The 13,948-nt window shown below is 31.9% G+C and overlaps 2 protein-coding genes, 1 long non-coding RNA gene and 1 other non-coding gene across 5 annotated transcripts; 2 read left to right on the top strand and 2 right to left on the bottom strand.

Annotated features, from left to right (window-relative positions):
• Positions 1-210: 210 nt before the first annotated feature.
• TRNAV-UAC (transfer RNA valine (anticodon UAC)) lies at positions 211-283 on the bottom strand. Its single transcript has one exon. It is a non-coding gene; the product is annotated as a tRNA-Val (tRNA).
• A 40-nt stretch (positions 284-323) lies between these two features.
• Positions 324-1,274, top strand: LOC105138850 (uncharacterized). Its single transcript, XR_844875.1, has 2 exons — positions 324-600; positions 675-1,274. It is a non-coding gene; the product is annotated as an uncharacterized LOC105138850 (long non-coding RNA).
• Positions 1,275-3,282: 2,008 nt separating this feature from the next.
• On the top strand, positions 3,283-5,481 carry LOC105138849 (tetraspanin-19-like). 2 transcript variants are annotated; one of them, XM_011045057.1, is made up of 6 exons: positions 3,288-3,760; positions 4,175-4,274; positions 4,371-4,451; positions 4,544-4,648; positions 4,908-5,084; positions 5,174-5,481. In XM_011045057.1, the coding sequence occupies exons 1-5, from the start codon at positions 3,594-3,596 to the stop codon at positions 5,061-5,063; spliced, it is 609 nt and encodes a 202-aa protein (XP_011043359.1). In that variant the 5' UTR covers positions 3,288-3,593; the 3' UTR covers positions 5,064-5,084; positions 5,174-5,481. The 2 variants fall into 2 exon arrangements, with proteins under 2 accessions (XP_011043360.1, XP_011043359.1); XM_011045058.1 differs by lacking the exon at positions 4,908-5,084 and having other exon boundaries at positions 3,283-3,760.
• Positions 5,482-7,669: 2,188 nt separating this feature from the next.
• Positions 7,670-10,696, bottom strand: LOC105138848 (sphingolipid delta(4)-desaturase DES1-like). Its single transcript, XM_011045056.1, has 2 exons — positions 10,281-10,696; positions 7,670-8,795 (listed from the first exon to the last, which is right to left on the bottom strand). Exons 1-2 carry the CDS (start codon positions 10,443-10,445, stop codon positions 7,965-7,967), a joined length of 996 nt encoding a protein of 331 aa, XP_011043358.1. The 5' UTR covers positions 10,446-10,696; the 3' UTR covers positions 7,670-7,964.
• Between the last annotated feature and the right edge of the window lie 3,252 nt (positions 10,697-13,948).

Genomic DNA, 13,948 nt, shown 5'->3' with positions numbered 1-13,948 from the left:
ATAGAAAAATTAAAGTTTTTTAGGAATATAATAAATATAAATTTATTTGAAATAAAATGTTCAAAATTGAAGTTATTGATCTTGAAGTCATTTACCTTCTAAAAGTGAAATTATGAGTAATTTTCCCAAGATATTACTCATAAGTGTATAATTTGGGAATCCTTGAAGTTTAGGGATGCAATTCAATTCATAGAAAAATTAAAAGGAGTGTGTTGCTGCCCAGGATCGAACTGGGGACCTTTAGTGTGTAAGACTAACGTGATAACCACTACACCACAGCAACGTCTTCGCTTGTTCCTTACGATTAGTATATAATACCATTCTCTAAAGCCATGAATTGTTGTATCTATATAATATAGGATTTTTCTATAGATATACACGCACATACTGCATGCCTTTGATAGGCTTATACAATTTCAAACTATAATTTGAAGGCTCTGTAATGATCTACAGCTCAAAATCATGCATGTGTTGCCTAGACAAGTTCTTGGGATATCGAGATTTGATGTGGTTGTAACAATGGATGTAGCCACTTTGAATGATCGATAAGATATTCCAAGGAACAGAAAGGTTCACTGGTACACCACTAGCAACCATCTGGTGAGCCTGTTACTATCTTATATATATATAAGCCCTGCTGCAAACCTAACAAATTTATCACCAAATCCTCACAGAATATGACAGTTCCTAATATTTACCCTACGACACCTAGCACAGAGGAAGAATGGTCCGAAAGAAAAACTGACGGTGGGATAGCTGAAAGTTTTTCTTCAGTATCAACATATGCAGAGTCAGAAAATGAGGCTCAAAGTGAAGCTTCGATTCTCAGAGAACTGACACAATTTATGTGGGAACTTACAGTTGACGTGGAGGAAATTGAGGCTGCCGTCAAAGAGATTTCTGATAACTTTGCTGAATTGCTCAAGACGACCCCTCCAGCTGGTCTAAGGAAACTTAAAATCCGGCTCTGACTTTCACACTAAACTGATCAGTCTGGAAGCTTGAATGATTGCATTTCATAATCTTTTGGTGCTAGTTGACGGCACTTATGCTTTCTTTTCTTTTTGAAGTAGTTTTATGTTATGGGTTTTAAGTTGTGTTTATTTTCTAGTGTTGTTTAGGATTTCTTGAAATCTTAGCATTTAGTTTTGCATTATGAAGCTTTTTACCCCAATTTTTGTTGATGACAAAAGGGGAAGAACGAGTTCGGTGGATATGTGTTAGTGTATGACTGATAATGTTAATAGTTGGATGATTTTGCTCGAATTTATGCATAATGATTTTTGTGGTTTAAAATCCTGAGAATTAATCCTGCTTTTATCCCATAACACAGTCTTATAGCCATGTTGAAGATTTTGAACAGGGTTGTCATTTAAGGATAGGGAGATTTGAAAGAGGCAGAGCCGTTGTCCCTGCATTTGTTCTTCGCAAACAAGCTAATGAATCCAGGAATGACTTGTTTCTTGACTGCCATTTTGTTAAAACAGTTTGATTGGATGGTGAGCACAACTGTCACATTGATAGGCAAATTGGAGATTAAGAATCAATAGTTCACATGGGCCGGACAGAATTCACAGAATAAAAATCCTTTCACTTTGTGTTATTGAGAATCTCATAATGTGCTTGTCTTTACTTCATTTGGATAAAAGGAACTTAAGATGGAATGAGATTCAAATATATTTTGTTGATATTGAACTGTCCATTTTATTGTTAATCTAAAATATAGATTGCAGAATTCCTGTACCTTGAATAACTTCTGTGAGGCATTCTCTTTTGTCTGATATTTGCTAAAATTGGGGTCTGATTTCATATAGCTGTTGATTGTATTTGTTGTTGCATGCTCTACAGCAGTGATTAAACCCTGCTGTTCTTTTACTGTTAAATGAAATTTGATTCATTTCGTCAAAGAAAAAAAGATAATAATGTTTGATTGATCAGAATGTTAATGATGTATCATTACAAAGAAGGCTTGATGAAATTCAGGTTCAGAATTTGAAACTCCTTTGCAGGTTCGGCTGGCTGAATTGACAGCTTGTTCAAGATATGTTCTTGATTATGATTGACAGGTGCATCTCTGCATCCATTTTGTTTTGTCTTCAGATTTTATGTAGGCGTGCGTTTTCTTCATTAGATATGTCTTCTGGGGGCAGACATGCCTTATACTTGTATCTCTATCATATGAATATATGCACTTTGACAAGGGGAGTCTAATTGTTTTCAATATACATGCAAATTTGTGTTGCTTTGGGGTTAATGACTTGTCATTATCAAAAAGGAGGAAAATGCTCCTCGGAAAGTTTGTCTATTGGCTTGCTGTACTAAACAGGTTCACTATAGAGGTCAGACAAGTTCATCTGGGGAGAAGTCTCGATCCTACTTGCATGTTTTGTAATTCCCATCCAAAAGATGTTGGTCACTTATTCTTCACCTGTCAATTTACCAAATTTATATGGAATGCCTTCGGCAGGAGTGAGGCATTTACTGACAGATTGGTAATTTGTTGTGCGAGTTCGAATGGGAAAAGGAGAAATCTTCAAAAATGGTGCTTTCTATCTATAGAACTTCTCAGGATTTCTTCTTTTGCATATGTTTAAATTGTTTGGAAGGAAATAAATAGCAGGATCCATGGTGTTTATCACTCTACTTTGGATGTTTTATTCAATTAGATTGTCAACGTGGTGGAATTCAGATTGAAAAAATCAAGAATTCTTCAGGAAAGTCGTATCTATTGATAGCCGTTTAGCTTCCCGTGTTCCAAAATTCTTTGACAGTACGGTGAAATGCGGTTGAAACTGTGTTTTGTTTCAATCACAGTTTTGAAAGCACGTCATAATTTTGTATAGTTCTATTATTGAAAATTCTGTCTTTAAACCTTAATTGCCAACATGCTACAATTTGTAAATTTTCTTAAATCTACCTTTTCAAACGGATAACCACAATACTAAATACATACTAATAGTCTCGTATAAGGAACATTTCCTGATTCATAGTTGATTTTGCTAATGAAATTGCCTTCATTTATCCAGTCAAAATGTCAACCATCTCTATTTCGATGATCTAAAACCATTAACTTCATTGAATAATTATATATTTCTTTCTTTATAGTAAATATAGCAGGAAAATACATTAGGCCAGTTACGAAATTTGTCCAGTTGCTATACCTAACGACAAACATAATAAGGACTCCAGTCTCTATTTGCCAGCTTGGAAAGTGAGTCCAGCCAAGTACTATAAAACAGAGAGTTTCCAAGAAATTTCCTAGCCTTATCATTAGTCAATAATGGCTCTTTTCTGTAAGCACCTTGATCATATCACATTACATGACATGAATGAGGAAAGGAAGAAAGAAAATCCAAGTTTGAAACTGTGTGTTGCTTTTACTTGAACACTTAAGAAAGAGAAGGCCCAGTTCTCCATCTAGTCAGTGAGAATTTATTTGCTAAGAAAATCATGAAAGCTTGAGCCATTTTACGCAGGTTTTTCTTTTGCAAGAAAATTTCTTCAGTCCTTATCATTTGATTACTAAAATTTTAAGTGGCGTTTGTTATTTGAATTTCTGCAAGTTCTTGGAGTATTGCTAGACTCTTACAGCAATGGCAAGAGTTGCAAGGACTTGTCTGCGGTCAATATTGAAAATTGTGAATTCGACTTTGGGACTTGTTGGCATACCAATGATTCTCTATGGTTTTTGGATGCTTAGAGTACTGCAGAGAGACATGGAAAGTCCATCTTTTGATGATTTTGATTCTACTGCCCTATGGTAAAGGCTCTTTCTTTAGAATGCTCTTTACTCATGTTTTTGTCCATCTGATTACTCATCATTCGAATATTTCCACTGTAATGTCCCGTAGCAGCTAATCTACCATTTTGATGCTTGCTTTTACACTTAATTGAAACAAGATCCCCGTAGAAGAAAAGGATATTTTTTGTTGAAGCTTCTTTTCCACCATGTCTGTCACCTGCTTGCCATTATAGAGTGGAGCTCTCTGGCAATTTCTTGGCGGTGTAATTGATTATGAATCTAGGAATTGTTCCTACTCACTACTGCTAGAAAAAGTTAACTTGTTATTTATGATTGTTAAAAAGTTTCCCTTTTTTGTGCACTTATTAAAGACCTTTTTTATATAATTATTTAAATTTCTGGAACTAGCTAACAATTCTTCTAGAATTGCAGGTTCATATATACTTTTCTCAGCATTGGTGTTGCCTTGTGCCTAATTACATGCTTAGGCCATATCTCTGCAGATAGCTCAAATGGGATTTGCCTTTCTTGTGTATCCTTTTTCAAGTCTAGTGAACCCAAATACTACATTTCATGACAACCAGAGATTTTGAAACCAAATAATATTGTTGGTCTTAATAGAACATAGTACATGGTGATTATCTTCTTACTTCTCTTACTGGAAACATTAGTTGCAGCAGATATACTCCTAAATTCTGACTGGGAGAAGGTGCACTGCTCTTTGAACTGCCTCCTACTTCCTATCTTCCATGATCAACATCCTACGTATTTTTCAGCTTATACTTGGAGTTGTTCTCTTAGGATTTACCTGAGGATCCGACAAGGAGGTTCCATGATTTCAGAGAGTTTGTGGAATCTAATTTTGACTTCTTCAAATGGATAGCCATGTTCATCATCTTAGTTCAGGTACTTTCCTAGTGTTTGATTTCTACATTTCAACTGAGCCCTTCAGAAGTTTTTTCAAGTTGCGGCAAGCAAACTTGTTGATGAAAGTAATTTCTTTTAATTAACCGACTAACCATTTGTTGATGACCGTCTTCCTTTTTGGAAAAGGAAACGAACATTGATGAAAATCCTGTTTCGGCACACGATTTTTAAATAGATACGCTTGGCTTTTAGCAGTTAGCACCCCACTATTTACGTCCTTTATGGGTCTTGTCTGAAGGGATTTTCTATATTATTGGCAATGACTTTAAGAGCTCTTGGACCCAACAATGGATCCAAATATGACATTGACGAGGAATACACTTCGGCCAGGCTTCCACTCATCAATCCCCATTTACAAACACCTCCGTACGTTGTCGGTGAACCACGGTTTTAGACCAAGAATGATGCCTGGAATGCAAGGATTCATTTTCAGTTAACTATAGGTCTTTTACTGGTAGCTTGTGGTGTAGCAGGCATATAACATATATTTCTCATCCTTCTCAGGCCAACAAGTGAAGGAAAAACCACCATATTGCAATCTGCAGTTTGAAAAAGGAGAGGCACGCGAGCAGGGATCATTGTCGAGACAGACATTTTGGTTCGGTGGAAGAGCTTGGGATCGAGAGGGGATTGACGGAAGCCACAGGCATTTTCTAGTTACTAAGAATTATGAGCAGCACTTCAGAAGCTTTTAATCAAAATAACTAGCCTGTGATGTGCATCACCAGCACTTGAAATTGTTTGCAATGCTATGTTGGAGTATTTCTACATCTCTAATAGTTTAAATCCCAAAAGATTTTAGTTGCACAGAACATAGAAGATAATACTTGAAATCTATTTGTATGCTCCAAAGAAGCAAAGCATTGAGGCAGGCACTGAGGGACTGCAACTACCAGTATGAGCACCTGGTTGCATCAAAAACAGAAATAATTTCAGCATCAAAACAAATTCAATTCGGAAGGAAATCCAACTCAAAACAGATAAGACTGTATCTCAATTGTTTTGGTGACAAGAAAACAAAAAAATAGTGATAAAAGATTGAATAAATAGTCAACTCGGTTTTTAGTCTAAAACCACAGCAGAAGAGACACTCAAGAATGAAATCTAAAATAGTAAGTTGGCTAAATTAAAAATATATATATACATACTGAATTTGAGCCAAACTAAACTTAAACCATGAATTTATTTTTTTAATTTGAGTGCCTCAAACTATTTTTTGTTAATAAAAAATAGATCCTCATGTTAATTTTGACAATATATAATAGTTTAGAAACATGAAACTTTTTGTAAACACAAGTGATTTGGAAAAACAAACAAAAACCTGGAGATAAAAAAGTAATGCATGACATAAGAGATTGAAAGAAGTAGTAAAGAGAATTAAAAGTTGAGGTAGAGAAATAATGTGGGTTGGAAAAGTTTGTAACTCTATAAATTTTATTTAATTCATCAAAAAATAATAGTTATCTTAAGAAATTACATATATATATATATATAATAAAGTTCAAATCATAATCAAATTTAGATTTAAAACCCACTAACTTCAACAAAAAAACATAAATTAAAGCTCAATAATCAAACTAAATAACAATCAATAATTTGAGCTTGGATATCCTCAATCTCCCAATTAAAGAGTTACAATGTAAGATATCCTCCATGATAATCATGCATGTTTGTAGCCAATGTTTTAAATTTAGTGTGTTCGTTAACTTTCTCACAATTGAAGAAACTCAACCTTATTCAGTGAAATTGAAGGCATCTTCAATAATGCTTTCTAAAATCATAATTAAGTGTTGAAGGCATCTTCAATAATACTTTCTAAAATCATAATTAAGTGTTGAGTTGTCTCTTTGATAATTTAAGTATAATATAAATTTAGTCATCTAGATCAAGAAATAAGGTTTACTGAATCTTATCATCCCTAATAATAACTAATAATAACAACATGTACATTTAAGGTAACATTAATTTTATTTTTTATTTTTTTGATGGCAAAGATAACAATATCAGTGTAAGAGTTTAAAAGAATAATTAGTGATAAAATGTTGTAATTTATAAATAACCAAGTCCTTTATATTATAGTTAATACCAAAGTTTGGTGGTAGGTTAATAACATAAATATTTGTCTTTGTAATTTGTAACACTTTAAATGGTTTAACTAGTTTTTAAATGATATTTTTTAAATCTAATTTGTATTATGAAATAATCTTTAATATTAAATACATCATGATACTCAAGTAAATTAACTTTAAATTTATATTGTCCATTATTTATTTGAATTTATTTTATAATCTTAACATGCAAATTGCAAACTCCACTTACAAAATAAGTAACTAATTCATATATTCTAGTGAAGAGAGACATGGAAATAACACCTACATGCATCCTAGGTTTGTGACCTCAAACATCATATAATTGAAAGTGGAATGGAACAAAAATTATTTAAATCCTCAATGAATATAGATTAGACATAACACAATAAATCAAGACCCTCTCTATCCTTCTTATCATGAATAAAAGATAAGAATTCATATTGGATGTCAAGCACAAGGAACAAAGCATTTGAAAGCTTAGGAGTTTATTCAAAATCTATGAGATGTTAGATGCCAAGTATAAAAGGTGAGGTGCTGAAGGCTGCTCAAAATCTGACATATAAAGTGGCAAGCATGGGAGGCAAGGGATTGCTTTATTAGCTCTAAAAGATAAATTAATTTTAAGAATAATTCAAAGCCTATAAAAGATATTAATAGTAAAGAGAAAAAATAAAACATCTAAGAATAAGAAGCTCAAGAAAGAAGAAAAGACTGGGAAAAAAAAAAACAAAGAAAGAATCAGGTTAGAAAAGTCTACAACTTGCAAATTTTACATTTTATTAAAAAAAATTAAAATGTTCAGAAAATTACATATAAATAATAAAATTCTAATTAAAATCAAAGTTGCACTTAAAACTTATTAATTAATCAAAATTCAATAAAAATACATAAATTAAAGCTCAATAATAAAACTACATAAAATTAAATAACCAAAGAACCCAATCTCCCAACTAAAAAGTTACAAACTGATCTATCCTTCTTCATCAATGATCATACATGTACATAACTCATGTTTTAAGTTTGACGTCCCCATCAAGAGACCTATTTTTTACCAAAAAATAGTTCACGATAAAAAATTGAATTCAGGGACTAGGTTTAGTATGAACCAAACTTCACGGCAATTTTGAATAATTTAGCATATTAAATTTTGCTGGTTCCTTCTTCTTTTCTCTCGACAGAAGATTATGCACCGGAGATGGGAGTGCCTATTCAGATTTCTTTGCAGTGCCCGGCACCTTTCTCTTCATCCGGCTGAAGGGTCCAACCGTCCTGTCCATAACATACATGTATATGACCTGGCTCCAAGATTTATACGACTCTAAGCCCTCATAATATTCAGGTGCAATATCCTTCACCTTGTGAAGCTTGCTCCCAGGAATCCTCGGAAAATCATGGTGCTCATTATGGTACCCAACATGCCAAGTCAGAAAATTAAGGGGGCCATAGTAAGAATATGTCTCTTGCTCTGGCTTGAAGACATAGTGTTCTGAGATGAAATGACCAGCCATTGGGTGCATACCACCTCCTACAAAGGTGGAAAGGATCAAATAAGCCAAAGATCTCCAGCCCCAGAAATAAACCACGGCTGCATCTAGGGCTATCTGGATAAAAAAATTAATGAATTCCCAATAACCAGGGGGCTTTGGTTTGATAAATAGAGGTCGCAAAGCATAGAAGAAGAGTTGCAACATGACCCATATGGATTTTGCGACAACATTTGTCACAAGAAGGGTTTCAGCACGGCTTGGGATGTCCATATCTATGCCATCGACTCCTTGAAAGCGGTGGTGCTCAAGGTGATACTTTTGGAATGTTACTGACATGGGTACACCAACAGGAAGATTAGCAAAAATACCAAGACACCTGTTGTAGACTGGAGTTGAGAAGGCGAGATTGTGGGAGAGCTCATGGATGGCTAAGAAAAGGTTGTGGTTGAGGAAAGAGCCAAAGAAGTAGGCTACTGCCAGCATCTTCAGCCACCCAGCATCGTGAAGTAAAGTAGCAGTCCAAAGCTGGAGTAAAACAACCACAGTAATCTGCAACACCGTAATGTTAAGATCATGAACCATATAAAGAGCATACAGTAACCAAAACAATTTTCATTTATGAGTGTTTCCTCAAAATAGTGTGCATAATTGATCAAAATAAACCAGGTTCCGAGCACTGTTTATATTTTTATGTATAATTGCTCAACAGTTCTCAATTCATCTTGTACAAATTAAATTGGAAATCATGCAATAGAGAAAAACAATTGGTTTTAATTGTCTCCTCATGTATTTTGCAGAATTTGGTATTAAAACATATCAAACCAATCCACGGAAGAAAAATGGATGGCATTGCAAGGCATATGCCAGACACATTTTTTGTTCCCTAGTAGAAAGGAAAGGGAGAAAAGTGCCTTGAGGTTGATGTCTACTTTGAGATCTCGTTTAACCATATAAAACCTTGCATGATTTTAATCAAAGAAATGCCTTGTTCGATTCCCTCAGAACCTCAAAACAAGTCAAACCAAAGAAGATGAAAAGTCAATCCAGAAATATTGGAGAAACTGGAGGACAAGGCAATTAAAAATCAGAGCTAGTTCTTTGATGTAAAACAGAAAGGCAACCAGATGCATTCCCAGTTCAGCAAACAATGCTTAAATGGTTCAATCAGAAATTATCCAGTAATTCCACCCATTTGGATTGTATGCACAAAAAGTAATAAACGAATAAAAAACTGGCATTCTCATGCTCTCAGAGAATAGAAGGAAAACAGGTCAAACTAACACAAAGCATTATGGAAGAAGTTGCAAAACAAAGCTCTGCTATTGCAAAAATATGAAAGAATATATGTTCATGTAAATAACAAGAAATCTATAGCAGCAATTTCTCTGGGGAATTATCAGCAAACAAAAGCATTAGCACGATGAGGCCACATATGTTTGGCTTCATATTTCTGATGAAAATGACCAGGTAATTTGAGAGGCTATCCTATTTTTTGTTATGAATTTACATCATTACGAAATGCAAAATTCTGAATTCAAACAAAAAGAAATATCTGTAATCGACCAGAAAACAAGAAGAAGAAGCACTGTTAACCAAATGTTAACAGAAATTTCTAACAGCAGAAATATTTTAGCACATACATAAAAAAAGCAAGTGCTCGTTTTAGAACTTGCAAAACATCAAGCTACAAAAGAAATTCGAGCCAAAAACAAAACGTATCCATCAAATCTAGCCAAACATTAAACACCCTGATTCAATTCTCTCCAAAAACAAAAAATCACAAGAATAATAAAATGCCATTGAATCTGAAACCAAAAAGGGTACCTTTATAACCAATTGAATGTACAAGATAACATGAACAAACAAAATTAACAAGTTGACACCCATAAACATCAAAGCAGAACGCATGGACAAACAAACAACATTAACTTTCGAGATTAACCCCGCAAATCCACCAACATTATCTTAGATCTAAACGCATTTAATGAAAACAAAAGGAAAAACAAGAATGCATAGGAAGAAAGAGTAGGGAACCTTAAAAAAAGCCCAAGGATCAGGTCCAAAAAGCTCTTTAATTTGAGGGTATTGAGAAAGGATCTGTCTTCTCCTAGAAGCATGAGGTTCATCTGTGTAAGACCAAAAGAAGTCAGTTGCCATGACTCCCTCTTCCTTCTGCTCCATCTCCTCTCTCATCCCCATCTCTCTCTCTCTCTCTCTCTCTCTCTTGCTCTGTCAAGTCTGGAACTTTCTTTCTTCCTTGATGTTTTTTTTGGCTACCTGGTTTTTTTGCTTATTTTTAAATTGGTGGAAAGGAGAGGAGAGAATCAAATGAATGTTAGCATCATTGACAGTGATGATGATGTATGTATGAGTATATCCTCTCTCCGCCTTTCCTACTTTGGTGTCTGAAATTGCGGGGTTTCTAGTTTTTAGTTTTCACAGGGTGGAAGTGGGGGAGGCCAGGGTGTTTGCACTTTGCACTTCGCTGCGTTAGTAGCATATAGCCAAATAGCCAGTAGCATGAACGTGAGGAGTCTTGGCTGTGTTAGCCAATAGCATGTTCGGTTTTGGACATGGACGCCTGTTCCTTTTCTCCCTACCCCACATGACCCTCTGACGTGAGGATGAGCTTCCCTGCTTCCTTTTTTGCGCTTCTCGCTTGCCTCTATCATTTAAGATTTTTCTGCCATAATTTTAAATTTTAAATTATTAAAAAAATATCAATTTTATATTATTTTATATTTAATTTTTATTAAATAAATAAAAATAATATAATTCAAACTCGTAATTATTTAGTCATTAAAACTCTGATATTATATCAAAAACCATCTTAATTTTAAAGTTTAAATTATTAGATAAGATTCTAAAATATAATTTATATTATTCTCTAATACTTTACATATCATAAATATCAAGAAGTGTTTTTCAAAATTGTTAAATTAGTGATTTAAAATATATATAGAGAGAGATTTCATAGATTATTCTATTAAAAAAAAATTATTTATAAAAATATAAAAACATTACTGTTTGAATTATGAAAAATATATAAAATAAAAATTTACGACAAATATTCTTTTAATAAAAATATAATATTATAATTCTAAATCACATGTTCTGAGATTTTTTTATTCATAACCAGGTACAATTATAATATTTATAATAAATCTTTTAAGATGTATATATTAACTATTTTATTTTTTTATTAATTAATAAATAATAATAGATTATGTATAATTAGAATTTTTTATTTTATAGATAACAAACAGGATATGGATATCCAGAAATCCGACATGTGTATATTCATTACCAGTCCCATAACCAATGTGTTTTTAAAAAATCTAATTCTTAGCACATAACACAAATTAAATAGGTAGTTGGATTATTAACAATTAAGTGATTGTACTAATATATTAAAATGATACATTAAAAATTTACTATTGTTTTCAATGAGCTTGAAATCCTTTTACTTATAGTACTGTCAACAAAAAAAAAAGTCCATAAACAGTTTACAATTTATTAAATATTTAGATTTTCTTTAAGTTCCTCTCTAATTCCTATCGAGACTTGGTTCTAATAATAAGCTCTTATCTCTTTCCCGGAAGAGGTCAAGGTTGATGCAACAAGGAGAGGACCTGCCATCATGGCCGGTGCCCTACTTGGTTTTTTGGTTTTTTTTAATCTTCTCGGGAAGGGGATGAAGGGAACAGATCAAGACAGAGTCAAACATTTAGAAAACAAGTTTGATATGAAAATTCAACAGGGTTCAAAGATGAAAGTAGTTCCATCATGCAAGATAAGAGCTTATTATTAATGTGCCAATTAGAAAGACTGTGAACTATGAAGAAAATCTTATGTTCAAGCCTTGAGTATACTATCTATCATACGCTGTTGGAGTCAATAAAAAACTATTTTTAAGTATCAACCAACAATATTATATATATATATATATATATATATATTTGAAAATCTCATGGTAGTGTTCTATATTAATTCACATGTGAAACGATCCATATACGACTTCCATGAATTTCTATCAAGAGTTTAAAAGAAGATGTGTCAATTAAACTCTTCTAGAGAAACAAAAGTCTTTGATAATTTCATTAAAAAAATACATCATGACTTTTATTTCTCTAAAAGAGTTTAATTGATATATCTTTTAAACTCTTGATAGAAATTCATCGAAGTCGTATAGGGATCGTTTCACATGTTAATTAATAGAGAACACTACCATGAGATTATCATATATATATAAAAAAAGAAAGATGGGGATTCCCTTATTATTTTCTCATAAAATATAATCATAGCTAAAAAAAAAAAAACATCCTTCCCCTTTATTTTATCACAAATAAAACTTCCATCACCGGATATCTCAACTCTTATTTTATCAATATCTATATTTTGGTTTAATTTCTTAAATATTCGTTGCATCAAACAAGTAAATCTATCTATTTTTTGTTATATTTTTTTAGTGATATTCATTCAATTTTTGCAAATCTAGTATTTTGTCTTCCTTTCAGTTTCTGCAAATATAATATTTCCTCATCTCTTCAATTTCTGCAACTTGATATTTGCATTCTATTTCCATAATTTTTTGTTTTTTGAGTAATTGTATAATTTCAAGAAGATATTTATTTAGTTTCTAGGATATCTATTCAGTTTTTCTAATTTAATATTTTGTTTTTTATTATTTTTGCATTTAGGTTTTTTGTGATTGTTGATTATGATTGCTGAAAAAGATAATTTGCTTCAGTCTGTGAATGTAAAGTTAGATGAGAAAAACTATTCATATTTGATTATATAATATGAAATTTTTTTAAGGATAAAAAGGAAGTAGAAATATGTCAATGGAACTTATATGATACCTAAAAATACTAAGAAAGGAGAAGATGTTTTGATAGATGCATAAGAAGCAAATAATACAAAAATTATTATTTGGATCAATATTTTTGTTGAGCATTTCATAGGTATGTAGTTGGCGAAATATGAAATAGTAAAGAAGATTTAAGATCATCTACAAATATTATTTACGCAATCAAAATTATTAGACTAGTGATAAAAAAATAAATATAAATTGTGTAGATTATCCAATTAAATAAAAGTTATTTATAAAAAGATAAAAATATCAGATTTTATACCATTTTAAATATATAAAATAAAAATTTATGACAAATATTATTTTTAATAAAAATATAATATTAGAATTCTAGCATGCATATTAAGTGTAGATATATATATGTTTAAATTAAAATAAAGAATATTACTTGTTGAAACACTCTAAAATAACAAAAATTTTATTGTTTTCAATGGTAAATCACATGTTCTTAATTAATAAATAATAGATATGTATTAACTATTTTATTTTTATTAATTAATAAATAATAATAGATAATAGATACTCAAAATTTAATTTATATTAAAATTTATTATTCAATGGATAATGGATAAAATATGAATATCATGAGATTATGTGTGCACCAGTTACCATCTTTAAAGCTAATGTATTTTTAAATAACACAAATTAAATAGCTAGTTGAATTATCAAAACCTAGGTGATTGTAATAATATACTAAAATATATTTATTTTAATTTATATATTATGAACTTGTGGTTAGAGCTCAAATCTCAAAATGATGGGAGCTCCAAACATTAAAAATTTACTATTGTTTTCAATGAACTTGAAATCCTTTTACCTATAGTTCTAT

This window comes from Populus euphratica, unplaced genomic scaffold, assembly GCF_000495115.2.
Source record: "Populus euphratica unplaced genomic scaffold, PopEup_1.0 scaffold84.1, whole genome shotgun sequence".
In the NCBI taxonomy this organism is placed as follows: Eukaryota; Viridiplantae; Streptophyta; class Magnoliopsida; order Malpighiales; family Salicaceae; genus Populus; species Populus euphratica.
This window is presented reverse-complemented; position numbering and strand designations above follow the sequence as displayed.

What these genes read in the sequence shown, in the direction of transcription:
- LOC105138849 (XM_011045057.1), top strand. Translation starts at nt 3,594, where the DNA reads ATGGCAAGAGTTGCAAGGACTTGTCTGCGGTCAATATTGAAAATTGTG. An exon ending in TTTGATTCTACTGCCCTATG is followed by an intron (nt 3,761 to 4,174) that starts GTAAAGGCTCTT and finishes CTAGAATTGCAG; the next exon opens with GTTCATATATACTTTTCTCA. An exon ending in TAAATTCTGACTGGGAGAAG is followed by an intron (nt 4,452 to 4,543) that starts GTGCACTGCTCT and finishes TTGTTCTCTTAG; the next exon opens with GATTTACCTGAGGATCCGAC.
- LOC105138848 (XM_011045056.1), bottom strand. Translation starts at nt 10,445, where the DNA reads ATGGGGATGAGAGAGGAGATGGAGCAGAAGGAAGAGGGAGTCATGGCA. An exon ending in ATCCTTGGGCTTTTTTTAAG is followed by an intron (nt 8,796 to 10,280) that starts GTTCCCTACTCT and finishes ACGGTGTTGCAG; the next exon opens with ATTACTGTGGTTGTTTTACT.